The sequence below is a fragment of the Hirundo rustica genome, chromosome 18 (assembly GCF_015227805.2).
Source record: "Hirundo rustica isolate bHirRus1 chromosome 18, bHirRus1.pri.v3, whole genome shotgun sequence".
Classification (NCBI taxonomy): domain Eukaryota; kingdom Metazoa; phylum Chordata; class Aves; order Passeriformes; family Hirundinidae; genus Hirundo; species Hirundo rustica.
This window is the reverse complement of record NC_053467.1, coordinates 9,638,288-9,665,789: the sequence shown is the minus strand read 5'-3', so window position 1 is coordinate 9,665,789 and position 27,502 is coordinate 9,638,288. Positions and strand designations below refer to the sequence as shown.

General features: G+C 46.6%; 1 protein-coding gene across 2 annotated transcripts; it reads left to right on the top strand.

Annotated features, from left to right (window-relative positions):
• Window positions 1-515: 515 nt before the first annotated feature.
• On the top strand, window positions 516-26,458 carry ABCA9 (ATP binding cassette subfamily A member 9). Of its 2 annotated transcripts, XM_040081434.2 has the most exons (39): window positions 518-768; window positions 2,834-2,943; window positions 3,346-3,556; window positions 4,556-4,714; window positions 4,941-5,041; window positions 5,263-5,489; window positions 5,958-6,096; window positions 6,993-7,178; window positions 8,273-8,420; window positions 8,863-9,034; window positions 9,592-9,650; window positions 10,052-10,162; window positions 10,251-10,426; window positions 10,718-10,837; window positions 11,180-11,318; window positions 11,443-11,533; window positions 11,828-11,967; window positions 12,553-12,672; window positions 13,554-13,749; window positions 14,874-15,040; window positions 16,395-16,522; window positions 16,895-17,032; window positions 17,537-17,650; window positions 17,994-18,164; window positions 18,492-18,602; window positions 19,222-19,362; window positions 20,450-20,518; window positions 20,904-20,995; window positions 21,454-21,574; window positions 21,889-22,006; window positions 22,444-22,535; window positions 22,885-23,057; window positions 23,598-23,673; window positions 23,922-24,016; window positions 24,520-24,639; window positions 24,782-24,922; window positions 25,176-25,255; window positions 25,337-25,392; window positions 25,950-26,458. In XM_040081434.2, exons 2-39 carry the CDS (start codon window positions 2,842-2,844, stop codon window positions 26,046-26,048), a joined length of 4,899 nt encoding a protein of 1,632 aa, XP_039937368.1. In that variant the 5' UTR covers window positions 518-768; window positions 2,834-2,841; the 3' UTR covers window positions 26,049-26,458. The 2 variants fall into 2 exon arrangements, with proteins under 2 accessions (XP_058278876.1, XP_039937368.1); XM_058422893.1 differs by lacking the exons at window positions 22,885-23,057; window positions 25,176-25,255; window positions 25,337-25,392; window positions 25,950-26,458 and having other exon boundaries at window positions 516-768; window positions 24,782-24,920.
• The last annotated feature ends 1,044 nt before the right edge of the window (window positions 26,459-27,502 follow it).

Here is a 27,502-nt window from a genome sequence, read left to right as displayed (position 1 = left end):
TTCTTCCTGCTAAGCAGAGCAGAAGGAAACAAATCTGGCTGCTCCACTTTTCCAAGCCCAGCCTCTGTCCCAGCTGCTCACGCTCCCTCCCACCCCTGGTCCCTCATCCCAGATGAGCCAGGAATTGCTGCTGTGGGCAACAGAGGGGCTCCACAGCCTGGGATGAAACCAAACCCATCCCCTTTAGAAGTGCAGAGTTAGTCAGGAGAAGTTTATTTCAGCCTTTCCAAGATGGTTTTTTTTTTAGCTGGAAGAGCTGCTGCTATTCAGGAGGCAGCGCCTCTCTGCTGCCCCTGCTCTGTGGCTGATGCCACGGGAAGAGTTTGCCACCTTTTGTCCTCCCCTGCCTGTGACATCGTTGTTGACTCCGGCCCCTCTTGCTGCACCGGGAAACACAGCAGAGCTTGCCAGAGAAAGGATTTTTGTGTGGTTTGCTGTGGGGCTTGTTTTTCCTCTCCTGGCCACGACTCAAGAATGTCCTGAGCTAACTTTTGGGACAATGAGCTCCAGCGCCTCAACAGCGATGTGCTCTGTTTGCTTTTTCTGACACAAATAAAGCTGGAGCCCTGCCAGGGAGGAAGGGGAAGGAAGCCAAGCAAAAACGAAGCCGTGGTGTGGGGAATGTCTTTTGCAGAAGAGCCTGAGGAGAGAAAACGACTAAGAAGAGCTGGGAGTCTCCGGGACAGTCGGCCAGTCCCTCCCAGGGAGGCTCAGCATCTCTGCTCCTCCAGGACAAGCTCTGGATCCCTCTCAAACCTTCCTGTTGAGGTAAGGCTTAAGCATTCTTCCTAAGCCTAAATAAAAAATGTCATTTTGAAGGTATGAACCCCCCAGGAAATTATAGTGCTGTCAGTAACACTGGGTGAGGGTACAAATGTGCGGGTGGGGCGCGGGGCATCTTTCTGATTGATTGAGTCAAGCTTGTGCTTAACCTGAGGGGTGTTTAAAGGCAAGAGAGTCTTTTTAACCTCCCTTTGACGTGAAATAACACACAAATGGAGCTCAGCTTATGGCAGAGGTTTATTTCCAGCGTTTCTCAGCACTGTAAGGAAGCAGAGGTTTCAGCTCAGTATTTTAAGTGATGCAGGACGTACGAGAAGCAGATTTCTTTCCCTACCTCCAGTGTAAGCTAAAGTTTGAATTCAAAAGTTCTGTCCGTCTTAGGCTCTTAAAAATTCCACCTGAAATAGCACAGAAGGGAAGAAATTAGTTGTACCACATTTCCCCCAGCTGCCCAAACCTTGCAGCAGCACGGCCGACGTCGGTCAGCACTGGGAGGTGACCACACCAGGGACACGTGGGATGTCCGGGATGAGCTCCTGCTGTGCCACCTCTCCACCCCAGCCAGGATCTCCTGGGGGTGTCAGCCCGCCGAGGTTTCTCCACGGGACTCTCAGAACAAGCTGGCAAGCTGCTCTAGCCGTGACACAAACCCCGTGTCAGATGTACGGGGGTGACAGTGACACACGACGTCCTAACCCTCACCTCTGTGGGGTGAAAAAGCAACCAAGTAACAGCAAGTTAAAGCTCACAGCTTATTCAAGCAAGTCTAGAGGTTATTACACATGCTAAATTCAAATTTTTATACGCCTGGGTTTGGTGAGATCATCAGTGAGGAAAAAATCTGTTTTTAGAGATGATGGCAAAAGCCAGAGCAAGTGTTTGCAGTGGGCGCCCCAGGCAGCCTATTTCTTGCAGCTGCTTTTCCAGAATTCCAGTGTCTGCTGTCTCATCACACGGAGATTCAGCCCCTGAGGGCTGAATAGAAATATCTGGAGGAAGAGAAACTGTCTTGCCTGTCAGCACCATGAGGCATTGTCCCCCAGGGGAACAGGACAACACAAATCTTCTGTCCCTGTGACAGAAGGTTTGAAGGGATTAGGTCTGTAAACCTCTGTTTTTTCTACCTGAGAATCACTTAGAGATCGGGATTTTGTTTAAAAGCAGATTTCAGCTCCAGATGTGACAGCAGAGCAGTCTGGCCACGTGAGGAGAGATCTTTTGCATAGAGGTGCTGAATTTTTTTGCTCATTAAAGGTCCTCATGGTTATTTTATGGATGGTTAACAGGCAAAAAAATCTGACAGGCAGATTTATGCTTTACTTCTTCTTTCAGTTCCCACCATCAGCATTAGCCAGACAAAGTAATCCTTGGTTTGCTTTGAGGATGTTATTTTGAGGATTCTGCTCTGTCTGCTGGAGTAACACATCCGTGCATGCTCGTGGCCACTCGGGTTTGTCTCGTTTTTCATCAATGACCCGCCAATAACATCTCTCCCACGCACTTCCAACAATTTGTTCTCTCGTGGCTCCGAGTTTCCTTCAGCAGATGCTGTTTACCCCAAGAGCTCAGCTCACACCACAGCCAGGAGTTGCTCAACACTTCTTGGTGTTGAGCCTACAGCACGTTAAAATTACAACTAAAAAGATTTCAGGGATTTTAATTGACTGTATTGTTGTTGTTTCTTGGACATGGAGCCCACCCAAGCCGATTAGGTCATGTAATGTGATAGTCCCTTTTTGATTTCATCAATAACTCCTCCCAAACTCCCCACGCTGCAGCATGGAAGCCTGAAATTCTGCTTTTTATCAGTTTTTGCTGCTGAGCTGTGACAGTTGGAGAGTGTTGAGGGTGATGAGGTCTCTTGGACCCTGTGCTGCGGGGGTGGTTGTGCTCAGCACACAATATATGAGTTTCTTCAGGTCATTCTTGCTGTAAAAAGGGGAAAAAAGTTTCGCTGCACATCTGCAAGGACTGTGCAAATAAAACCAGCTGCTGCTGGTTTGGCTTTTGATGTATTTGAAAGAAATTTTCAAAAATAAATTGTCTCTAGATTCAAAGATGAAGACACTCCAGAGGAATATAAGTGTATTCCAGCAAACTAAAATTCTCTTGTGGAAAAATGTCCTGATCAAGTGGAGGATGAAGATGCAGAGCGTTCAGGTAAGAAAAAAATTAAAATAAAACCAAAATAGTAACTAACTACTGAGAGTGGCCAATCCCTGCCTGCCTCTGGACACCAACTTCTTTGGGTAAAATTAGAACTTAAAGTACTTTGGAGAAACCTGACTGGCAATGAACACTTGGAGACTTGAATTTGTTTTAAATGGTGATATTTATGTCTGGTTTGTGACAAATGAGGGCACAGATGGGCTCTTGGAGCAGGTGATGGGCACAGTGCAGAGAGTCTCTTCATCCACGCCTAAGAAACGGGCGTGACTGAGTTCCTCTTTTTTTACATTTTAATCCCACAAAGACCGAATTCCTCTTGTTTACATTTTACTCCCGCAAAGAACACGTTTTCATACTGCCGTGAAATTCTCCTCCCTGCTCTCCCCGGTGTAGGAGTGGATTCTGTCCCTGCTCTTCCTGCCCATGGTGCCCCTCGTGACTTCCTTCATGGCACACGTCCACTACCCCGAGGTGCCCTTCGGCCACCTGGGCCAGCTGAACGACCCTGCCTTCAACGCCAGCGGCGTCACCGTCACTTTCACCCCCGCCACTGCCACCACGAGGCACATCATGAGCAAAGTGGCCTCCAGCTCCCTCATGACGGGTGGGTTTTGCTTTTTAAATGTCGAATTTTGTCGTGATTTAGCCTTGCTGGAACCCTGGAAGCTGAGAATTTTGGGATCTCTGTGCTGACAGGCAGTGACCCTCAAGAAAACACAGCATTCGACCTGAGGCCGTGGAAAAAACTTCCAAAATTGAGAGATGGCACTGGGATTGTGGGTGTGGAGTTTGAACAGAATTGTGTCATATCACAGGGTGGAAAACTTAGAGTTTAAGATTCTAGTATATAGTAATATATATATAAGGTAAAATGGAGGATTTAGGGCATAGGCTAAGTTCTTCCTTCACCTTCCTCTTCATGGGTTTGGGTGGTGGCTTGTAATTGGGTGAAAAGGTCCACACTGTGGACAAACCAATTAGTTATTGGGTTAAAAGTAAAAATAATTTAGGTCTCATCTCATAATTGGTTCATTTGTGCTTAAAAGACCTTGGGAAGAGATAGAGACAGAGCCATTTTTCCCCTTGTTAGCTGGAATTCACAGCTGAGACTGCACTACAGATAAGAATTAATAAACATCTGAGTCTGAACATGAAAACTGCGCCTCCCGAGCATTTAATCCCGGCTCAAACAACAGAAAAGAAGATAAAAAAACCCACATAACCTCTTGTGCATGTGCTGTGTTGTAGCAGTTCTTCTACATCTTGGATCGGGAGAGAACATTCATCCTAAATCCTCCATTTTCATAAATATTTCTTCTCTAGGATTTAAGCTACCTGTGAGGCCAGTGTGCCCTTCTGAACTGGAAAGCTCTGCCTTACCCAATATCCCATAATACTTTTAAAACACAATAAAAGCCATTATTTAGCGGTGCATTTCTTCTCAACTGGTAAAGTCTGAAGTGTTTTGAGCTGCCTCCCTGGCCAGTGAGAACTGGGAAAGGAGGAGCTGCAGTGCTAAGAAAGCAGAACATTCCCTCAGTGCCTGTGGACACATTTCCAGACTCACAACACCTCATGGAAATTTTTTTCTGACACCCCACAGGTGTAAAACTAGAGGAGCTGGATGATGAGAGAGCCATGGAGAAAGCCTGGAATTCAAATGAGGAAATTATAGGAGTTGTGTTTAAGGACAACTTCTCCTACCACCTCAGGTTTCCCATCGCTCATGTGATTATTCCCAATGAAGTCATTGGATATATAGGTAACACAAAATGGGAATTTTGGGTGGGTTTTCCTGGTGTGAACAGGGTGGGAATAACCCATGTTGGTTAAGTGATGGAATAAATTGTGGGTTTGGGTGTATTGTGGGTTTTTTCCTTGTCACTGTCCATTTGAAGAGTTTCCCACAGTGCCATTGTGTTCTTGTCATTACATTTAATAGCGAAAATTAATTACTTTTTGTTGATGTGGTGTCCTTTGCCTTGCAGACATCTGCTATCAGTACTCCCCGGGGCGCTGCAACAGCCCAAGGTACTGGTACAAAGGCTTCCTGTCCCTGCAGTCCAGCATTGATGCTGCCATTATAGAGGTAACTCCAACTTAGGAACTGATGGAGGCATCCTTTTATTTTAAATATAATATAGGAAAGGCAAACTCTGCTGTGGGAATAGCAAAGGACAGGTTTGTCAGAAAATAAAGCTGCTTTAAAAAGTTAATCCAGGGAGGATGAAGCATAATATTCCTTGTATAAATGCAACTCACTGCAGAAAGTAAGCAAAACGCTGATCTGCTGACCTCGCGTTCCTTTAGATGGTGACAAATCATTCTGTTTGGGAAGAAATGGAATCCATTGCTGGCATCCGAATGCAGTCCCGGAGCATCCTCTTCACCCTCAGCCTGGAGCACAGCTACTTCATGGTGTTCGCCGTGATGTGCTTCTTTCCCTTCATGTATTCCTTGTCAAAGAATGTCACACGGGAAAAGAAGCAGCTCAAAGTGTTGATGAAGACCATGGGGCTGCAGGACATTGCATTCTGGTGAGCTCTTTGTCAAATGGAACGTGTTCGTCAAAAATCAGGCTGTTCATGGGCACTTAATTGAGAAGCCAATTAATGAGTTCAGTGGGTTCATAACTTTTCTCCAGCACTCGAAGCTGTGAGATTGATTCCTGGTAAAGACAAGGAAACAGCGTTGTGCAAACATTTCAGTCAGTCCATGAAAGAAAACACATTTCTTGAAAACTTATGTCAGATATTAGATGATGCGACTGATCTCCGTTTTTATTCTGTTTCTCAGCCAGAGGGCTGAGCATGGCAGGGTGTCCTCTGCTCCCCGGGGTATTTCCTGCTAAGCTGGATCACATGTCTGACCCGGGGACGTGAACGAGAAATTACTGCCACGGGAAATAATTAATACTGAGATGTAAACACTCCAGAGGGGCAGATGAAGCTGTAAGCAGAGCTGTTGGTTCCCACCAGGCTGATTTTTCACCTTTCCCTCCCCAGGCTGTCCTGGAGCTTGCTGTACTCTCTTTATCTGCTGATCTTCTCCTGCCTGCTGACGGCCGTCGTGCTGCAGGAACCCTTCTTCACCAGCAGCTTCCCTGCAGTCTCACTCCTGTTTTTCCTCTATGGCCTGGCCTGTGTAAGTCAGGCTTTAAAGCCAGATTTATTACCTGCTGCGTTTTATCTTCTTTCTTTGCCAGGGTCAGGATTAAATGCGCCAGACCGAATTTCTTGTTTGGACTCAGATGTATTAATTCTTATTTATTTACAGTCTCACAAGCCGTGAGTTCTACAGCACTTCTATCTAACAAACTACAAATGGAGCCCTCTCTATCTCTACAAAACCTTTTAAGGATAAACTGTCCAATTAAGAAATGATATCTAAATTATTTTTACTTTTAACCCAATATCCAACCACCCCCGGCCTGCAATGCGGATTTTTCTACCCAATTCCAAAATCCCACCCAGACCCAGGAAGGAGAATGTGAAAAAGAAGGACTGACCCACGCCCTGAACCCTCCATCGTGCTTTATATCTATATCACTGTATTCCAAATCCTTCAACTCTGAGTTTTCTGCCCTGTGATATCACACACTTCTATTCAAACTGCACACCCATAATTCCAGTGCCATCACTCAATTTTGGAAGCCTTTTCCATAGCCTCAGGTCAGATGCAGTGTTTTCTTGGGGGTCAGTGCCTGTCAGCACAGAAATCCTGAAATTCTCAGTGCCCAGGGTTCCAACAATTACCGTGTTTTTGAGTCTGTGCATTGCTCTAGAGCCTTTTGCACGGCGCTCAGGACCTTTGTGGGCCACGCTGGCTGAAACATCTGAGTGGCTTTTCTAGGTCAGCAGCAGAGATTTCATTTGCAGCCTGAAGGGCCGACAGGCTCTTGTTTGGCTACAAAAGGCCCAGTTTGAAACTCAGATTAACCCACTTTAAGCAGGGCTTCAGTGGGTTTTATTATACGGACTCAGCTCAGCAGAGATCTGGTGCCTGGCAAATGTGGTTGAAGGAAAGTTCTGTTCTTACAGATCCACCTGGTTTTCATGCTCTGCTCCCTCTTAAGGACCTCCAAGCTTGTCAGCTCCGTGGCTTTCCTCATCATCTTTATCTTCGGGTTCCTGAGCCTGGCGGTGCTGATAGAAGATGTCCCCGAGCCACTGAAGTGGTTTCTTGGTCTCATGTGTCCTTTTGCATTCAACACTGGCATTGCCAAGGTAAAGGGGCACCAGCCCTGCAGCTGAACCTTCCCCAGCTGGTAGAGAAAGGTGAAGGAATTCCTGCCCTCAGCTCAAAAATCCACCTGTTACTCCTGCCCTCAGCTCAAAAATCCAGCTGTGAAACATTCAGGCATTTTTCCTTCTTCTCCCCAGGCTGTTTGAAACCCCCACGTGAGCTGAGCTGAGCTGAGCTGAGCTGAGCTGAGCTGGGCAGCGCAGAGGGGCTCCAACCCCCCCATCCCATTCTTCTGCTTTAAAAGCAGACGAATGCAGAGACAAGCAGGGCCTTTGGCACAAAAACATCTGCTGTTGTGCACCTCTGCAGCTTCCCCATGACCCCGAGGAAGCCCCATCCCTGCACACAAGAGCCCCATTATCCTCGGGAACATCAGGGACAGCATCCTTGGCTGCCCGGTCACTCCCCTCCTCCTGGCAGCAGGGGCTGTGCAAATCCAGCTCTGGGATCCTGCTGCTGCTGCCCTTCCTCCAGCCCCAGCCTGGATAAATCCCTGCAGTTTCCCAGTTTGCCAATCTCCACAGCTCTTCCTAGCTCTGGTATTCTAATATTCACATATATTATATATAAATGCATAAAATATTTTAATATAGTATTATATATATATATATTATATCTATTTTTTTTTTAAATCTGCCTGGGAGAGGAGATTTTTACACCAGCAGAAAAAGGGACTGACTTTGTTAATTCTCCATAGGGTTAAATCAATCATTACCTAAATTATAACATTTTTGTCATGTCTCTGTCACATCAAGAGTGCCGATATCAGGGGTTTTTTTTAATTGATCTCCTCTAAAACTCTGATCTTTTCTTCTGTTTCTGGATTGTCCTGGAAAATTCTGTATTAAAACATGAAGATCTCTGCATGGAGTAAATTCATTCCCCTTCCCCTTTAGAAAGAAAATAAGAACAGCTGGCAAGTACTGCAGATGATTTCTGGGTTGACAGAGTTGTATCCATGGTTTGGTGGCATGGGCATATTTTTCCAGCCTGAAATTTATTCTTCTTTCTCTCTCGCTCTCTCTCTCTCTCTTTTTTTTTTTTTTTTTTTTTTTTTTTTTTTTTTTCCCTCCAGATTTTCCAGTTAGAGAAATATGAAATAGGTTTCTCCTTTTCCAACATTATGGGGGAAGCATACTTTTTATTTTCAACGTACATACTGCTTGTGTTTGACTCAGTCTTGTACATGCTCCTGGCTCTGTATTTTGACAAAATTCTGCCAGGTAGGAGTGATTTTATTTTTATTTACATGGATTGCATGGGCTATATCAAGGGAATTATGAGGTGCTCTATTCTTAGACTCAACCAAAATAAGGTTTGGACTAAAAGAAATTTATAATGTCACAAGTGACTTTTCTGTTTCTGGCACATGCTGGATTCAGAGAATCGATGACAACAAAGTATTCAATATTTTTTATTTAATATTTTGTCTTTTTAATAATGAGATTACAGTGTAATAATGTGCAGGACAATATTTCAGTTCATTGCAAAAATTGAATTCATGACATAAACCCCTGAATCCAACCTTTGCTCCGAACCTGGGGGGGGTTGACTGGAAAAAACAACAATTTTGTACTTATTTGAAACCCCTAAAAGTTTAGTCTAAGATGGTGTCTTGGCTGTGCCTTTGGCTAATGGCAGAACATCTTCTTGCTCTCCTGGCAGGCAAATATGGGATCCCAGACCCTCCTTTGTTCTTCCTGAAGGCCTCGTACTGGATGAGGAGCAGGAGAGGCTCCACCAGGGATGTGCCCAGAGCCACGGCAAACCCTGAGGAGCTCCTTGGGGACGATGCGGAACCTGTGCCCCCCGAATTCATGGGGAAAGAGGCCATCAGGTTAAGAGAGAAGGAATTGCTTGTGTCTGGTTTAGTGCTCCCCACTCCTTCCATCAGCTTGGGCTGGATTTTTTTCCTGGCAGTTTTCGTGTTTGTGAGGCTCTTGCAAAACTTTTTGTTTCACGGAGAAAAATTAGAGATAAAAATGTTTCACAGTGAGAAATAAGATTTAAAAAAGATAATTCAGACAGGTCACTAAAGGTGAAATTTAGATAAATTTAGATTTAAAAATAACTGGGTTTTACGTGTTGTGGTCTTTCAATGTTCTTTAGCGGCAAAAGGGAGAATGAAGAGGGCAACCCCCGGTAAAAGTGTTGCAATGGGTTTGGCCTTGTTTTGCCAGGCTTGCTGCCCCATTTTTGGCACCAGGTTGTGATGTGCACACCTGGGCACAGAGCCTGTCAAACCTGTGAACCTCAGCTTTGTTTCTCAGCACCTTTTGTTTTCTTCATGTCATTTCTGTCATTGTAACTTAAGGTCCATAAAAATGTAAAAGGGCAGCAGGGAAAGGCATTTACAGAAACCACCAAATAATAACCTCCTTACCTTCCTTTTAGGCTGTACAATATTAAAAAAGCCTATAAGAGGAAGGACAAGAAGACAGAAGCTTTAAGAGGTATGAAAGCTGTGAGACTGTTAAAGACAAGGAAACACTGCTGTGCAGTCAGTCAATGAAAAAAAACAAAACACTTGCATTGCTTGAAAATTCATGTCAAATATTAATTGATGTGACTGAACACTGTTTGGTTTTTACTGCTTTTCTGTTTTTAATAAGACTATAGAGAAAAAATATTTTAATTTTTAAAAAATTTGTTTTATTTCTGTCTTTTCTGCTAAATACAGACCAACTCCTTACACCGTCAGTTAAAGGTTTGCAGAGCTTTGCCCCACTCAGTGCTCTTTTGGCTAATTATTACCATTTAATTCTTGTACTTTTTGCCTTCTCTTGCCTTTGACAGTGAGTGGGGGCAATTCAAACCTCTTTTCTCCCCAAACTTGATGTTATTTTTGTTCTAGGCCTGTCTTTAAACATTTATGAGGGTCAGATCACCGCCTTGCTGGGCCACAGTGGGGCCGGAAAGACGACGCTGCTGAACGTGCTCAGTGGGCTCAGCTTCCCCTCGGAAGGTGGGAGAAGGCTGGCACGGGGTGGCCTTGGTCCAAAAGCTCTAAAGATCCGTTCATTCCCCCTCATCCCGTTTATCCCCGTGAACAGGCTCTGCCACCATTTACAACTACAGACTCTCCGACATGGGAGACAGGGAGGAGATCAGGGGGACGATCGGGATTTGCCCGCAGTTCAACACGCAGTTTGAGGTCTTGACGGTGAAAGAAAACCTGAAAACCTTCGCGGAAATCAAGGGCATCAGGTCCAAAGAGGTGGAGCGAGAGGTGAGTGTGTGCTCCCCGCCATTCCACAGAGTCTCCTTTTGCACTGGGAAGCTCAGAGAATCCACCTGGATCTTCTGAGAATTGAAGCTCCAAGCCCCAGTGTCCAACCTGGCCGTGGACACTTCCAGGGATCCAGGGGCAGCCACAGCTCCTCTGGGGACCCTGTGCCAGGGCCTGCCCACCCTGCCAGGGAACAATTTCCTTCTGATGGCTAATTTAAACCTAAATCTGCCCTAATAAAGGATGGAAGGACAATGGCTGCTGAGAATGGACTTCCGTGTGCTCTTCTAGGTGCAGAACATTCTGGATTTGCTGGATATCAGCAACATTCAAGACACCCAAGCTGAAAAACTGAGTGGTGGACAAAAAAGGAAGTTATCCATTGGAATAGCCATGCTTGGAAACCCCCAGGTAAAGCAGCAGGCATGGGTCTGTGATGCAGGAAATACTCAGGTCCAGCATAATTAAAACCTTGGGCATGTATTTGACTCTAGGATTTCAGACTTCTTTAAAGCGCTTTTAATTAGAATGAATAAATTTCATAATTTCTTTTTTTATTATTATTTTTAATTCATAACCCACCTTGCCAGGTGAGTTTTGAAGCAGTCAAAGCTCCCTGAGCTCTCACAGCCCCCAGAAGAGCCGCCCTTGTCTAAAAGAGGCACTGGGTTTCTTCTGCCTTCAGAACACCAGACCCCAGAGCGGCACAGCTGCTCCGGCAGTGAGGAATGTCTGCTTCCATCCTCCCTGCAGGTTTTGTTCCTGGATGAGCCAACGGCAGGGCTGGATCCTCTCTCCAGGCACCAGGTGTGGAGCCTGCTGCGGGAGCAGCGTGCGGGGCGCGTGATCCTGTTCAGCACCCAGTTCATGGACGAGGCCGATATCCTGGCGGGTGAGCACGGGCTCTGTCTGGGGCATCCCTGCGGGACCACCCTGGAGCACAAAGCCCCAAAAGATGGCAATGTGTAGCTCTAGTGCTCTGCACTAGAAATTCCTCTGGCTTTTCCCTTCTCCAGACCGCAAGGCTTTTATCTCACAAGGAAGGCTGAAGTGTGTCGGCTCTTCTCTGTTCCTGAAGAAAAAATGGGGGATTTGCTATCATTTAAGGTATCTCCTTAAACCCCAGCAACACCTGGCAACATGCAAGTACAAGGGGACACCAGAATTAATGAGAACCTAGAGCAGATGTCATCAAAACAAATTACCTGCATTAAAATCCAGCTTCATTAACTGAAACAGAAGTAAGGTTTAAGGTTAGGGTTGGTTTATCCAGAGTAGGGAATGAATGAAGAATATTATAGTTTTCTTTTTATGCATCCATAAAATGGTGTATGTCATTTGTGTGGGTTTGGGATGTTTTTATTCCAAGCCTAAACCTCTGTGTTTTTTTCCACACAACAGGATCCATGTCAGTGAGTCTTGTGACCTGGAGAATCTGACATCCCTGGTGAGAGGGTACATCCCCAACGCCACGTTCTCAGGACAGACCCAGTATGAACTGAGATATAAACTGCCTTTAGAAAATGTGAATAAATTCCCAGGTAATGTATACGAAAATAATTGGGAATTATCCCTAGAGAAAAAAAAAATAATGACAGATGTGGGGAAGGAGAAATGCAAAGGGAGATTTTTTTAACAGTCACATCAGGACTTCAAAACCATCGCAGTTTGGAGTTTTTTCCCCCAATTTTATCATACATTTAAGATCAAACTGTGCAACAAATGTTTTTCTACTGTTTGCAGTGACAAACCCTGCAGGCTAAACTGGACCATGAGTGTTGCAGAGAGTTCAGTTCTCTTTCTGTTAAATGAAAAGACAGGGTTCAGGGGAAACCCCACACAACCTGTGCTGCTCCGTGTCCATTTCTCACCCACCGTGCCCATCACTTCAGCCTGACCATCCCACAGAGCATGAAAACAGTCTGAAATGTTGGTGCTGAGCAGAAAAACACCTTCCATGAGGGATGGCTCTGGCAGTTTTGTGTTCCTCCACACCTTTGTGTCCTGGCAGTCCATCGCTTTGTTGTGTTCTCTGTCACTGGAGATGCTCCAGTCAGGCTGGCTCGGCTGAAGCAGAGTGGTCTGGATACCCGTGCCTGTGCCTTTATTTTCTCTCTGTCCTCCAGATCTGTTTAGCGGCCTCGACAGTTGCTCTGAGCAGGGAATTATCAACTATGGAGTCAGCATGACGACCCTGGAGGACGTGTTCCTGAGGCTGGAGGGAGAAGCCATGGCTGATCAAGAAGGTACAATTTACAATGCACAGCCAAAGAGATCAGCTCCCATGCAGTGACCTCCTGTCTTAGTTTGGAAGGACAGTGTCTGCCAGGGAAAGCTGGAGCTTCCCTTGGAATGGAGACTGCAAACCCTCTCCCTCCGAATTATTATAATTTTGAAATTAAGGAGCTTTCAGGCAAAGATATAAGGATAGGAATAACAGTTCTTTGGTAGGAATATTAAAAATAAAAATGTAGTAGTACAAAAAAAGCAAATGAAAAAATAAAAGAAACCACTGCCAGAGTGAGAGCCCAGCCTGCCCCCCTGTTGGTCAGGGTGCTGGTCACAGCCCAGCCCAGCCTCCTGCAGTGACAGATGTGGTTCTGCTGATCACTGATCCTGCAGCAGGGTGCAGTTCTCTCTGGAGCTCCCGTGGTGCTGGGATGGCTCCGGGGTTCCTCTGGCAATCCCGTGCACACGGGCTGTGCTGCTGTTCCCAGGGCCAGGTGTGATCCAGCCGGGAATGCCGGGCTCCTCCCCTGGGTGGAGCATCTCCCCATGGATGCTGGAATTGTCTCAGCCCTGCAGTGAGCCTGGATGGGCCAGGAACAGCAGAGATCCCTGCAGGGAGGATGGTGGAAGAGATAAGATCATTGCTCCGCCCAGTTTTAACCACTGGCCCATTAACAGAAGGTCCCTCCTCCCCAGAGTTATGAGGGGTTGGTTATAAAAGAGAAAAAAAAAAAAAACTCTCCCCAACTGATTTCAACAGATGATAGTAGAACACATACTTTTGGTTACATTTTGCATTGCAACCCAAGACACCTCCAAAGGTGGCTCTTAGACTTTCATGAGCCCCAGCCTAGAAGCTGGTCTTAGACACAAACGTGTGTGTGGGAACTCTCCGCAGATGAGCCCGTCCCTGAGGAGGAGTGGGCAGGAGCAGCACCAGGATGCCCTGACCAGGCAAGACCGTGCTCCCTGCTGCCCTCGGACACCGGGAAGGCGTCCGTGCAGGGCCTGGCCCTCTGGAGGCAGCAGGTCTCTGCCATGGCACGGGTGCATTTCTTGAAGCTCAAGAGCTCGGTGAAGAACCTGCGGTCGATGTAAGTACCAAAGGGGTTCTCTCCTGGAGGTCTGGGAGTGGACACAGTCACACCACAGGGGACAATTCCCACACCCCTGCTTCGATGAGTTTGAATTAATTGATATGAGGTCTTGACTAGGAATGATCTTGGTCATCTGCATGCAGAGGAGGGGAAAGTTTTTTTTCCTTTCCAGTGCCAGTAACACAAAATCTCCCTTTTGTGCATTTTCATTTCTATGCTGAATAATTTATGCAAGAGAAACCCATTTTCTTTCCAAAGAAAAGAACCATTTAGAAATACTTTTACATCAAATGGAGGAAGTTTTAAAATAAGTCAGCGTGCACAGAGAGTACTTTCAGGCTTCCTCTGCCTTTTTTTTTCTTTTCTTTTCTTTTTTTTTTTCTTTTTTAAATTTTCTCGTGTTGCCAGTGTTTGAACTCGTTTTGCCCCACTGCTGTTCAAGGTGGAGTTTCCTGGTGAGGCACAAGGAACTAAAGGAAGATGCTGATTTATGAGAAACTTGTATCTAAAGGAAGTGTGAAAGGCATTTCATGGCCCTAAAACATTCGGAAGATGCTGATTTATGAAAACCTTGTATCTAAAGGAAGTCTGAAAGACATTTCATGGCCCTAAAAAGCTGAGCAGTCTGGACCTGAGGTTCTCTCCCTACTACATTTTGAATCATTTGGTGAATGATCAGGGTTTGAGACTTCTGGAAATAAAATTCTCTCTGTTCATCGATGACAGGGCCTGAGGGAATGGCTGGAGCAGTGTCAGGGGAGGTTTAGGCTGGATATCAGGGAAAAGTTCTTCTCCCCAAGGGTGCTGGGCACTCCCCAGGCTCCGCAGGGAATGGGCACGGCCCTAAGGCTGCCAGGGCTCCAGGAGTGTTTGGATACTCCTCCCAGGAATGCCCAGGGTGGGATTGTTGGGTTGTCAAGGCCATGAGTTGGAGCCATGATCGTCGTAGGTCTCTTCCAAATCAGGATATTCCACGATCCTATGAAAACTGACAAAAGTTTTGAACAGAGCATTGGGTAACCTGAATATCACCCACCGTTTCCAACACACAAATGCATTCTCAACACATTTCTGCTGAATATCTCTTTTCAGAGTGTTTATTCATCTCTTTCTTGGCACAGTTTGCTGCTGTATGTGGTTTTCCTGCTTCCCCCGGTGTTGCAACTGTGCATAGTGGCTGGCTGGCAGAGTGTGAGTGCCTGGAAGCTCTCTTCTGCACGGTACTTCCTGCCCCTGGGGAGGAGATCCTACCTGGAGACCACCACCCTCCTGGTCTACAACCACACAGGTGAGGGCAACGAGCCTTCCCTCATCCGTCCCAGTTCTGGGCTTCCTGCTTGTGCTGGCTTGAAGGCAAAACCAGCGAGAGACTCCAAGTCAGAAAAAACAATTTAATAGGAGAGGAAAAAAAAGTAAAATAAAATAAAACACATGCAATGGTACAAAAGATCACTGACAGAGTCAGAATACAACCTGAAACCGTGGTGGTAGCAGTCCAGATGAAGTGGTCTTGTTGAAGCAGTGTTCTTGCAGAAAGATCTGGTAGCTCTTGTCCTCTGGGAATCCAGTGGGTAAGGCCCCCTGTGCTGTCCCAAATCCCAGATTATATCCAGGTGGGAATGCTTGGCTCCTCCCCCTGGGCGGAGCATCTCACAATGGGCTGATATCATTTTATCAGTTTTGTAATGGGTCCTTGATTGCCCATTAAACAGAGATAGCTCCTGGAGGGAGTTACCTATGAGTCATGCAGGACGGTATTGATGGGCCATTAACAGAAGATAGTCCGGAGGGAGGGGGCACGGGAAACAGTGGTGCACAACTTAGTTTCAACATTTCATGTAGACGGTGATAGAATACATATTTTGGGCACATTTTACATTGTAACCTAGGACACTGCTGCTCCAAAGGAAAACACAGGACAGTGCAGATGGGTGTAGATGTAGAGGATCCAAGGGGGGGATGAAGGTTTTAATGAGGGAAGGAGTAGGGATTGTCTTTAAAGGGTTGTTGAATCCTCCTGTGGATTCAGCAGCTGGTGAGACCCTGATGAGAGGTGTGCAGAAGGGTATCAGAGCAGGTAAGATAAGATGGGGACAGGGTTCTCTCCCTGCCGCAAATCCAGGTCTCTATCCAAGCAACTTCAGAGTGTGGGATTTTCAAAGCAGGCACCAGACTCCAGGCTCGCTCATGCTGAGTCAAATTAATGGGCTGCTTCCAGAGTTCAACATTCCCATAAGTGGATGATATTTCATGTTAATTAGCCAGAGAATGACACTGGTGTCCTCATCAGACAGTCCCAAAGGAAAATGGATTTTGTAGCATTTCAGATAAGCCTGGGAGAGAAAAAAAAAAAAAGAAAAAAAGAAAAAAAAGAAGGAAAAAAAGAAAAAAAAGAAAAAAAAAGGGGGGGGGGGAACCAAACAAAAAAAAAAAAGAAAAAATTCAGACCGAAATCCATTAACTTCCCAAAAACTAATGTGCAATGATCCAGCATGCATGTGCTAGCTGACGCCCACAGTTATTAGATTTCCTCTGTTTTTGTTTGGTGGTCGTGGATTTAAAAATAAAAATAAAAGTCAAATCGTCAAAGACTCTTTTGTTTTCCAGTGTTATAATTCCTCTGGTTTTGTTCCTCACGCCAGGCACGGGCATTGACGACTTCATCCATGTGCTCCAGAGCCAGGATCTTACAGTGGAAATAGCAAAGGAGGAAAATATCACGAAGGAGCTACAACACAACGGGGCTATTAAAGTGTCCCGCGAAGGTCAGGTGAGGATTTTTCACCTGTCCCTCCTGTTTCCTCACAATTGAATAATTAAGCAAGGTGCCTCCATCAGCTCTCCCTGTGGGATGGCCGGCCCTGTCGGCTTTTTGTACCACAGGTATGAAAATTAGGAAGTGTTTTGAGCAGTAAAGTCCGTGCTAGAGGAGACCTTATCTCCCTGACCTTCCTCCTCAAAATGTACATTGTTAACACAGCAATACAGACTTCCAATACCTCATAATTTGCTTTTTTAGCGAACAAGGCATAAGCAAAGCTATTTCAGGCCTGGGTTTTCCTGGTGTGCTCCTTTCCTACTGCTTCCCTGCTGTAGGTGAGAAAAGCCAGGAGTTCTCACCTTGCTTTCCTGCTCTTTGAAGAGCTACAGGTTCACCGTGCTGTGCCACTTGGAGGCTGTCAACTGTTTCCCAGTGCTGGTGAACGTCATCAGCAACGCCCTGCTGAGAACCCTCAACTCCACCAGGCACATCCAGGTCTGGAGCCACCCCTTCTTCTCTGTAAGTGAAGCCAGGTGTCACAAAACCATTTCAGGTCTCACTAATTCACCAGATTTTAATGGGAAGCCCTGTAGGGCTGTCTGAACATGTAAATCCACCTTCCTTCATGGTGCCTCTGGAACCACCACGTTTGACTTCAGGAAAACCAAATCTGATTTTTCCCATGTGGGTCTCAAGGGCTGCTGGATGGAGAGAGTGGCTGGGAGAGTTTCTCCAGGAGGTTCCTTGTTCTCTCCAGCGCATCATTCAAGCTTTGGTCCATCATTTGATGGAAGAGAGAGCTCCCCACAAATCTGGGATGGAGGAGTGGGACCTGCACCACCCATGTCTCCTCACTAGCAAGCACTTTGCATGGCTCTGGTGTGGGAAAAACCTTCCAAAATCTGGTTTCAGATTTCCTCTCTTTTGTTCATACTGCTGTGCAATCCATGAGAAATGCAGTAAGATGAATGGTAAAATTAATTGTAGGCATTTTCCACAAATGCTTTGTTCTTCTGTTTTCAGCTGTTCAAGCCACGGTACTGGAATTATTTTATGTCCGTTTACATCATTTATATGCTGCTGTTATTCCCTGGTTTTCCTCCTCACTTTGCGATGGGCTACACGCAGGATTGCAAGGTAAATTCCCTGAAGCGGAGCAGGTTTGGGGTGGGCAGAAGGGATTACAACTGCACCGCCAGGAGGATGTTTGAGCACAGAGTCCTGGAATCATTTAGGTTGGAAAACACCTCTGAGGTTACTGAGCCCAGCCCCGTGACTGGCAGCTTGGGGCGTTTTGATCCATGGGAAGTTTTGCGGCCAGCACCAAATATTAAAAAAACAAAAAGAGGTTGAATTTTACCCCAGGATCACAGCGGTGACAGGTTTTACTCCCTTTTCATTTCCTGGGGCCATTCCCAAGGGTGCGGTTGGCCAACCAGGCACCGACGATAAACCACCCTTTAAAATTGTGCCTTCCCAGGCGGGAGCTCGTTCCCAGCTGCGGATCTCGGGGCTCTTTCCCTCGGCCTACTGGTGTGGCCAGGCACTGGTGGACATCCCACTCTGCTGGATCCTGCTCTTCTCCATGTTTGGGCTCCAGTTTGCCATGAGTAACAAGTTTTTTAGCAACGCCGGCACCTTCTTCTTGCTGGTACATCCCATTCTGGTCCTTGCTGGTTTGCTTGGGAGGGATTGAGGGAAAATATTCTGTGTGGGTGCAGATGGTGCTGGAACATTCTTTGTCCTCTTACTGACCTTCTTGTTTCATCTCCTATCCTTTGGGTTTCTCCAGCTGGAAATAAAAGGCAATAAATCTTGCTTTAATGTATTCTTTTACACCTCAGAGTAAAACTGTGGTAATTTCTAAATGCCCTGATCTTACTGTGTGATCATTTCCACTGCTCCCCCTTGCTATAGATGGGTTTCTGGTGGTTTACCTCACTCCATTTTCTCCAACAAAAGCCTTTTTTCCCTGTAGGTCACAGGGGCGTTGGGTTATGGAATTTCCCTCGTTCTCTTAGTCTACCTGATCTCCTTCAACTCTCGCAAAGGATGGAGCTGTGATCTTTGGTCTTTTATCCTGATAATGGTAAGCACATGGCTGGACAGTGCACTGCTGGGTTTACAGACATTTTGAGATCTTAAGGACGAGCTAGATGTCAAAACACCAAGCAGAGATGTGGAGCATAAATCAGAGTGTGTTTCATAGCAGCCAATTCTGTATCAGATTTGTGTCACCGTGTTCTGTTGCCACAATCCTGCTGCGACATGGGGAAATACCTGGACCCAGCCTGAACTGGTGCAGGAATGGAGGCAAAAAATTAATTTACCACTCTCCTTGACACTTTACATCCAAGAGATGTAAAGTGTTGAGACAGGAGCTATCAGGCTAGACACCGATCATCCACGCCTGACCTGGAAGGAGGTGCATTATTGGCATGGATTGGGTTGGGAATGAACAGGATGGGATCCCCCATTTGGTTTTTCTGCCTGAAGCAGCCCAGTCCCTGGGAAGAAGTCTCCCCAGCTCGCCCAAAGCAGCAACCAACCCTCAGACAGAGGGTCTCTCATCTGTCTCTCATCTTTCCCATATGTTTTGTCCATTTTTATAAATTCAACAGGGAGTTGCAGAGCTAGACTCACACCGTTTTAACAAGCAGTGAGTAACCCTTCCCATCAGCTGAGCTACCCTCTTGTTTTATTTTCAGGTGTGCTTTGTTTCTTTTTTCATCAGCAGAGTCATTGATTACCTAGGCCACCCCGATGTCTCCCTCTACGCTCTGTCCCTCTTGGTTCCCATGTACCCCCTGATGACTTTTGTGATCGATTTTGTGATCAGCTCTCCACAGGTGAGTGGTGGTTCTGGGCAAGGAGAGGCCTAAAACACAACCCTTGGTCCTTGTGACCAAGATCTGGTGGTAACTGCACCAAAATCTGATGGTAACTGCACTGAAATCTGGCAGTAATTGCACCAAAGTCTGGTGGTAACTGCCCCAGAGTCTGGTGGTAATTGGACCAAAATCTGGTGGTAACTGCACCAAAATCTGGCAGTAGCTGCACCAAAGTTTGTGGTAACTGCACCAAAGGTTGACGGTAATTGCACGCTGCATCTTGGGTGGGATTTTCCAGAGTGTGTCCTCAGGTGGCCATTTCAGCTCAGATCTCATTTTTCCAGCTGTTCACTAGGGCTGGGGGTGACTTCCAACTGTGACTGCGGATTAGGTGAAAAACTCTTAATTCTTTCCATGCAGAGTCATAGAACGGAATCATGGAATGGTCTGGTTTGGAAGGGACCTTAAAGCTCATCTCATTCCACCCCCTGCCATGTGAGCGGACACCTTCCACTAGACCAGGTTGCTCCAAGCCGCATCCAAGCTGGCCTTGGACAATGCCAAGGATGGAGCAGCCTCAAAGTCAGTCAACTTGGCTTGACCAATCCTAAGAGAAAATCTGATGCCACGGATCTGCCTTTGCATGAAAAAAACACCTGAATGAGAATTTAGAATACTCACAGGGCTTTACTCCATGTCAGCTGAGGCGGGTGGTGGAAAGTCAGCTGAGAATTTAACAAGCTCCCTGGCTACATGCAACACTGCTGATAAATGATAAATTACTGAGGGGTGAAGTCCAAGAAGGAGAGACTCCTCCTCTGTCCTGTCCCACTCACATCTTCTCCACTGGGTCCCAAAGCAGAGATGTTTTCCTGGGACAGGACATCTGACAGGAGAGTCTGGTCCATGTACCGAGAGCTGTGACATGTTGTGGTGCAGGACCAGGGCTCCCAAAGCCAAACATCTGTGTCTGTTCATCTGCGTGCAGAACGTTTAGGGGAAATCAGAAGTTTTGCAGATTTTCAAAGCACTTTTGAATATTACTGCTTTAACCAGAATGATTCCAAAGAATTGCACATCTTCATATATTTTTTTATTCTTACAGATGTTCACAGAAGACACTGAGACATTTAGTGTGGCTTCAGACAGCCGTGTACTGATCACTGTCTTTGCAGTAAGAAAACATTTAACATTGTTTTTATTGAGGAATGTGGGCTTCCTAAAGCCCCCTCCTCAGGTATGAGGAAGCAGGAGGAGGATCTGGGTGGGTCTGGATGACATTTTACCTGCTGTGCTAAAATAATTTCACTCCTTTGAAATGGGGAAATCAAAATGAAATAAGGGCAGATCACCACATGCTGTCCTGTTATTTTATGAATTGGGTTTTTTCTGCCCTTAGTGCTTTCTGCACTGTTGATTATCCTAAGTTTCTATGTTAATGGAGTTTATTTTCACATATTCTGTTTCCCCCACGTATTTTATAGCACTGCCACCACCTCAGTGCCAGCTGTGGTGGGAGGCAAGGCAAAGCTGTTAATGTGGCAACCTCTGTTTTTCAGCCTTACATCCAGGCTGTGGTGTTCGTTCTTCTTCTTCGCTTTTTGGAGTTAAAATATGGAAAAGCAGTGATGAGACAGGACCCAGTGTTTAGGTTTGTATAAACACACGTCCACATGTGACATGTAAATTCCTACCCCACTGCTTCTCCTTGAAAACATCATTGCATTTGTGTCCCTAATTTTTTTTTTTTTTTTTTTTTTTTTTTAATACTGGTGATTTTTTATGACTTAAATAGCCCCTCAAATACTGCAGTGGTGTGATAATATAAAACAGTTTTTAAGTTATTTAGTTCCTCCACAGGATGCTCTCTGTGCTATGGGATGTATCAACTCCTTTTTTGGTACAGAAAAAGGATTACAAACATCATCATTATCATCATCACCATCATCAGCCCCAACAACTGCAATAATGATGATGATATTAATAGCAGTCATTATAATATATTATAAATTCGATCCCAGGGAAATTCACCCTTGGTCTATCCAAAATGCACTGGCGGAGAACAAAGGTAAAGAACAAAATCCTAAGCTAAAGCTGGTGGGTTTTCAGGATTTCCCCAAAAAAAGAAAGCAGCCAGAAGCACCCCAAGGAGCTCGAGGAGGAAGATGAAGATGTCAGAGCGGAAAGGGAAGCAGTGAGAAATGCTGTGGTGGCTCCGAGTCAGGAGGAGGTACCCCTGATGTTGTCCTTCTTGTTTTGTTTGATTTTCTACCTGGTAAAACACAAGCCAGTGCAGGTCAGTGCTCTGGCTGTGTTGTTCTCACTGGGAAAATCAAAATTCCAGAAGTGTGGGTTCCATCAGGAGAAGAAAGCTCTTAAGAGGGACCCGGACAATAAAGTGTCCTGTTGCACCTCGTATTCTTGGTGAACTATAAAACAAAGATCTTCAGAAGGTTTTATGCCTTTTTAATGGAAAAATATAACTGAAGGATTAATGCAGTCCAAGACAATACATTAATTTTGCTTCTTCCTCCCCACTTTCAGAAATCAGTCATTATTGTCAGCAATCTGTGCAAGGAATATAATATAAAGCAAGCTGGCTCATTTTTTAAGAAGAAGAAGAAAACAGCCACCAAAAACCTTTCCTTCCGTGTTAAAAAAGGTGAGGACTGGGACTGTTCTCCCAGACCTGTGTTGCACCTCGAGTTAATTCCCTGCACATTCTCAGTTACCTGAGCAAGGACAGAAAAGTCAAATCTATTCTGTTTTTAAAGCACCTTCAGTCTGGGCTTGATGTGTTAATGGTGCGTTCTATTAATGACCTGTGACTGTCCATTCTCTAAAGTAAAGATAAAATAAAGATCCTGGGGAGAGGGAGCCACTTTATCAGTGGCTCCTGGGAGCAATTTACAGCATCAATTTAAGATGAAATCTTATGGGCTCTCTGAGCATGCATTTTACACAAGAAAACCTTTTATTTTATATGACCTTTGATATTATTATGCTGCCTTTTCTGTTTTTTTTTTCTTTTGTGGGACTGTGCATGGTATATTTCTTGAATGGGAAACAGCCCTAAGAAATTCTGTGTATTGATTGCAGGAGAAGTGTTAGGACTTCTGGGGCCCAACGGAGCTGGGAAAAGCACAGCAATCAAAATGATCACTGGAGAGACAACCCTGACTGCTGGGCAGGTAGGAGATGCCTGGAGACAAGGGATGGATCCATGACAAAAACCCAAACCTTGCACCTCGGCTAAGCTGTCATTTTTATCAAGGCTGCAATTTTTGTCAGAGCATTATTATTGATCAGGGTTTTAATCGGGTTCATCGTGCTATTAAATTAAATAATACATTCATAAGATGATGGTGAGCCACTTCTAATTTCGATAAGCTGTCGCATCTGCCCTAATTGCCACATTTATATTTAAGAACAGTGTGAAATCACAGTGGGTTTCCTCACCTAAACCCCATCATCTTCCCCTGAACCACCCCTTGCTGGGCAAGGCCGTGTGAGAGGACAATGCCCAGCCTGCTTGTGCAGGTGCTGATGAAGGGAGGAGATGAAGGAGGCTCCCAGGACCAGGCTCCTGCATTCCTGGGATACTGCCCCCAGGAGAACCCCCTCTGGCTGGACCTCACCCCGCAGCAGCACCTGAGGGTCTACGCGGCCGTGAAGGGGCTGCGCAAGGAGGACACGGCTGCCGCTGTCCACAGGTACACGAGGAGGGCTGGCACGGCCCGTGGCCCACCCCTCAGGCACGGGGAGGCCACCAGAGAGTCAAAATTCACAGAGGAAACCTTGAAAGAAACTCAGCTGCCAAAGTGCTTTTGCGCTCAATGCCGTGATTTAGTGAGCGGGTTAAGAGAACCTCCAGTTTCCCTGAGTGCATTTGGTGGGGATAAATTTACCACTAATGCCCTTTTAAGAGTGTTATCTTTAGGGAGCTTTTCTGAAATCCCTGATGTTAGAGTTTGGCACCACAAGAAAGGGTGCTGAGCTGACACTGGCAAGGGGGAATGGACTCATAATGCTGTTGACACTGATGATGGGTTTAGGAAAGAGCTTCTGGCTTATTCGGTACTCTGTGCTTCAAATAGTCACTTACATTTTAATGACACAATAAATGTTTCATGAAAACAAGCAAGAGTCAAGAGCAAGGGGAGAAAAGCTCCTTTTTCTCGTCACTTTGGGAAGCCTCGATGAGAGTATTGATTGGGAATAATAAAAATGTTCTTTTTTCATTTTCCCCACAGAATTGTGAACGCTCTGCAGCTTCAAGACTACTTACACAAAAAAGTCCGAAAATTACCTGCTGGGATAACCAGAAAGGTGTGTTTTGGGTCACTGCAATGCTCAGGCACTAGTTTTAACTAGTTTTTCTGAGTGGAGGGACCGAGCTGTGCCCTGGGCTCCTGGGAGAGCCTCAGGTTGGGTGGGGTGATGGAGATGAGCCTTCCCCAAACCCGCATTTCCCGTAAGTCAGAACCCCCACGGATGAGGGGGCGCTGCCCACAGCTGTGTGCACACGGTGCCAGGCTGTGCAGGAGGTTTGGCTGAGCCCTTTCTCCGTGTCACAGCTGTGTGTGGCACTGTCCTTGCTGGGCAACCCCTCCGTGCTGCTGCTGGACGAGCCCTCCACCGGCATGGATCCCAACGGGCAGCGCCGTGTCTGGTGAGCACCGACCCGGGCACTGGGCCACCACGGTGGGAAAAGGGGTAGGAAGCCAAAAGGAGATGTTTAAAGTTGCATGAAAAGGTTTTTTTCTCCATCCACAGATGGTGCTGTCCCTCACGTTGCAATGGTTCTGTTGGAAAATATGGGGTTTTGTCTCTAACACAGGGATGAGCAAGGAGAGAGGAAAACTATTTTACCTTCATCCTTTTTGCAAGATTTAAGACAGTCCTAAATGGGATTTGGGAGAATTCATAGAGAGATTTGAGTCAAAAGCATTTTTTGCCATTATTTCAAAGCATTACCATGTGCTTGTTAATCTGAAGCTGCTGCATGTGAAAATTCTATTCTTACTTTAGGGGAAAGGCATTTGGATGGACTAAGATATAAGAGCAATGTCTGATACGTCTAGGGAGCGTTAGATTTATTTATTTATTTATTTATTTATTTATTTATTTATTTATTGTGTAATTTTGGGGTTTTTTTTTCACTCTGATCCTCAGGAAATCAATCCGGGATGCCCTGAAACCCAAGGAGTCGGGAGCCATCCTGACCACGCACTACATGGAGGAGGCAGAGGCCGTGTGTGACCGCGTGGCCATCCTGGTGTCCGGGCAGCTCCGGTGGGTGACAGCGCCTGGCTGAACTGGGACTGATCCATGCTGCTCCTCCAGCCTCCCCTGCCATGGTTTCCTTCTCAGGAAGCAGCAGGTGCCGAGGTGAGAATGATTTCACTGCCGTCTCTGCTCCTCCCTGCCCTGCCAGGTGCATTGGCTCCATCCAGTACCTGAAGAACAAGTTTGGCAAAGGTTATCTCCTGGAAATCAAGGTCACGGATCCAGAGAGCGCTGATGTGCTGCACGCTGAGATTCTGAAGATTTTCCCGAGTGCAGCCCGCCAGGAGAGGTAATTATAAAACACAGGATGAGGAGTGGTTTCAACACTGCCTCATCCCTGAAGACATGCCTGGTGAGATGGCCAGACGCAGGATCTCAGCTGGAGAGGGATGAACAGTGCCCTAGAGGGAGATCTGATTTCATAATGTCACCACATCCGGCCCTCCTGTGATCCCAGCAGCAGGACATCCGTACATCCACAACGGTTTGACCCCAGAACCTCAACACAGAGCAAGATTCACCTTTTCTTCTCTTCCCTCAAGGTTCCCCTCTTTGCTTGTCTACAAGATCCCAATGAAAGATGCACTGCCCCTGTCCCAGTCCTTCTCCAAGCTAGAGGAAGGTGAGAGCAAAACCAGGTGACCTTTTTGAAAAGGCAGAACAGCAACCGCTCGTTTTCAACCCTCTTCCCATTTCTCCACAGCCAAACGAAGCTGCGGCCTCGAGGAGTACAGCTTCTCCTTGAATACTCTGACTCAGGCAGGTGATTTTTATTTGTGCTGTAAAGGCAGCCGCAGTGACAAAAGCTGCAGCCAAACCCAGGCTGGTGCAGTGGCAAAAGGCAGCTCCACCAAAAAAACTCCCTGAGGGTGGTGGGTGAGGAGTTCTCTGCTGGTAAAGTGAGAAAACGGTTTGTGACTTTTTTTACTGCTGGGATTTTGCGTGGTGGGAACAAGTCTGGATGAAGTCTCAGACCCCAGTTGGTCGAGAAAGGCACACAACACACCCAAGGATGGAGCTGCCAATGCCCAGCCCCTCTGGGTGCCCTGGACACAGCAGATTATTTATTGCTGCTGGTACAAGGCTGGTGGTGAAGATGAGGAATGTTTAACTCAATCCATTGGTGGGGAAAACGCGTATGGAAATACCGACGGGCAGGTGACGCCTGTCTGGTCACTGCAGGGAGCACAAGAGGCTCAGCTCCTGCTCCCCCACCAAAAAATCCTCTCCACACCTCTCCCAGGGGCTGCAGAGCTGTGCCTCCTGCAAAGGAGACTCACAGAGAAATAACCCAAGCGTTATCTTGCACATTTCAGGTGTCTCTGGAGCTCTCCCGAGAGCAGGAAATGGATAATTTTGACCTGACTTTGGACGGGACATTCAACTGGAAACAGCTGCAGCAGGAGGACTGTTAAATGCTCATTTATGCATTGCTCACTATTAACCAAACTGCACTTATTTACTGCCACTCTCAGTGTACCACGGAGAGGGGAACAGGCTCTGATGCAGAAGATGTTCCACCTGCCCTCTGCAGGGGTCTCAGCCCTGCTCCTAGCTGCACTTGCAAAGGCTGGTTGATAAAACAGTGCCTGCTCTGGTGAGAGCTCTTGTCAGGCCAGGCAGGATGAAGCAGAGGGACTGAAAGCTTTGCAGAAAAAAGGGTCCCAATCCATCTCTGATGATCAAATCTCTCTGGATCTGGACATGGTGCCGCCCTCCTGGGATCCTCTCTCCCCAAAGTCTGGGACTGTGCCTACGACGTGTTCTGTCTGGAATTTGCACTCTATTGTTATACCCTTCCAATAAATGTCTCTATAGAAACTGCAGTTCCATCCTCATCTGTCATCATTGCCCAGGAACAGCTCCAGCTCCCTCCCCTGGGGATGGGGAGGCTGCAGAGGGCAGGGAGAGGTTACCTGGCTCAGCAAACGCCCAGCCCTGCCCTCCCTCCACTCTGGGGTGAGTAGTTGTCAGTCCTTCCCTTGGAAACCACCCAGGGATTCCTGGAGCCCCTTCCAGTAGCTAAAGAGAGCTGGAGAGGGAGTTTTTAAAAGGGCATGGAGTGAGGGGACAAGGGGGAAGGGTTTCAAACTGACAGAGAGGAGCTTTAGATTGAATATTGAGGGGAAATTATTCCGAGGGGGAGGCGAAACCCCGGCACAGGGTGCCCAGGGAAGCTGTGGCTGCCCCATCCCTAGGAACATTCAAAGTCAGGCTGGATTTGGTTTGGAATAACCTGGTCTAGTTAAAAGTGACCCTGCTCACTGCTGAGGGGCTGGATTGGATGACCTTTAATGCTCCTTTCCAAACCAAATTATTCAGTGACTTCCCTCCTTTTATCCCTGTGCCCAGCTCATTTGCAGAGGTTAAAACTCTCACAGAAAACAGTCAGTTCTCTCCACGCAGTCCCAGCGGTGGCTGTGTTGCAATCTCTACTTGTGCACATCCCACACTCAGCTCCACAGCAGATTTTGGCAGTCGGAGGACACATCTTTAGGGACACCCTGGTTGTTTCCCTCCTGCTTGCACAACAGCTCCCTTCCTGCTCTGCACCCCTGAGAAACGGGTGAGTGAAGGCACCAAAGATTTGTGACACCTGTTCACACACTCAGCTCCGGGAAATGGAGACCCTGTGAAAGGGAAGAGTTTTATTTGGTTCTCTGGGGGTATCAGCAGCAGTGGAGAACTCAAGCCAGGAGCCTCCAGAGATAAATACCATTTATATGATGCGTTGCTGTTGGATTTTTTCCCTCAGCATTTCGTGGTTTGTGCCTCTGCAGATGCTGCTGGAGACGGGGCTTTGAGTGGGTTTGTGAAATCCGCTGCTCCCCTCTGCTCTGCTCTCTGTGTCCTGCTCTGACACACGGAA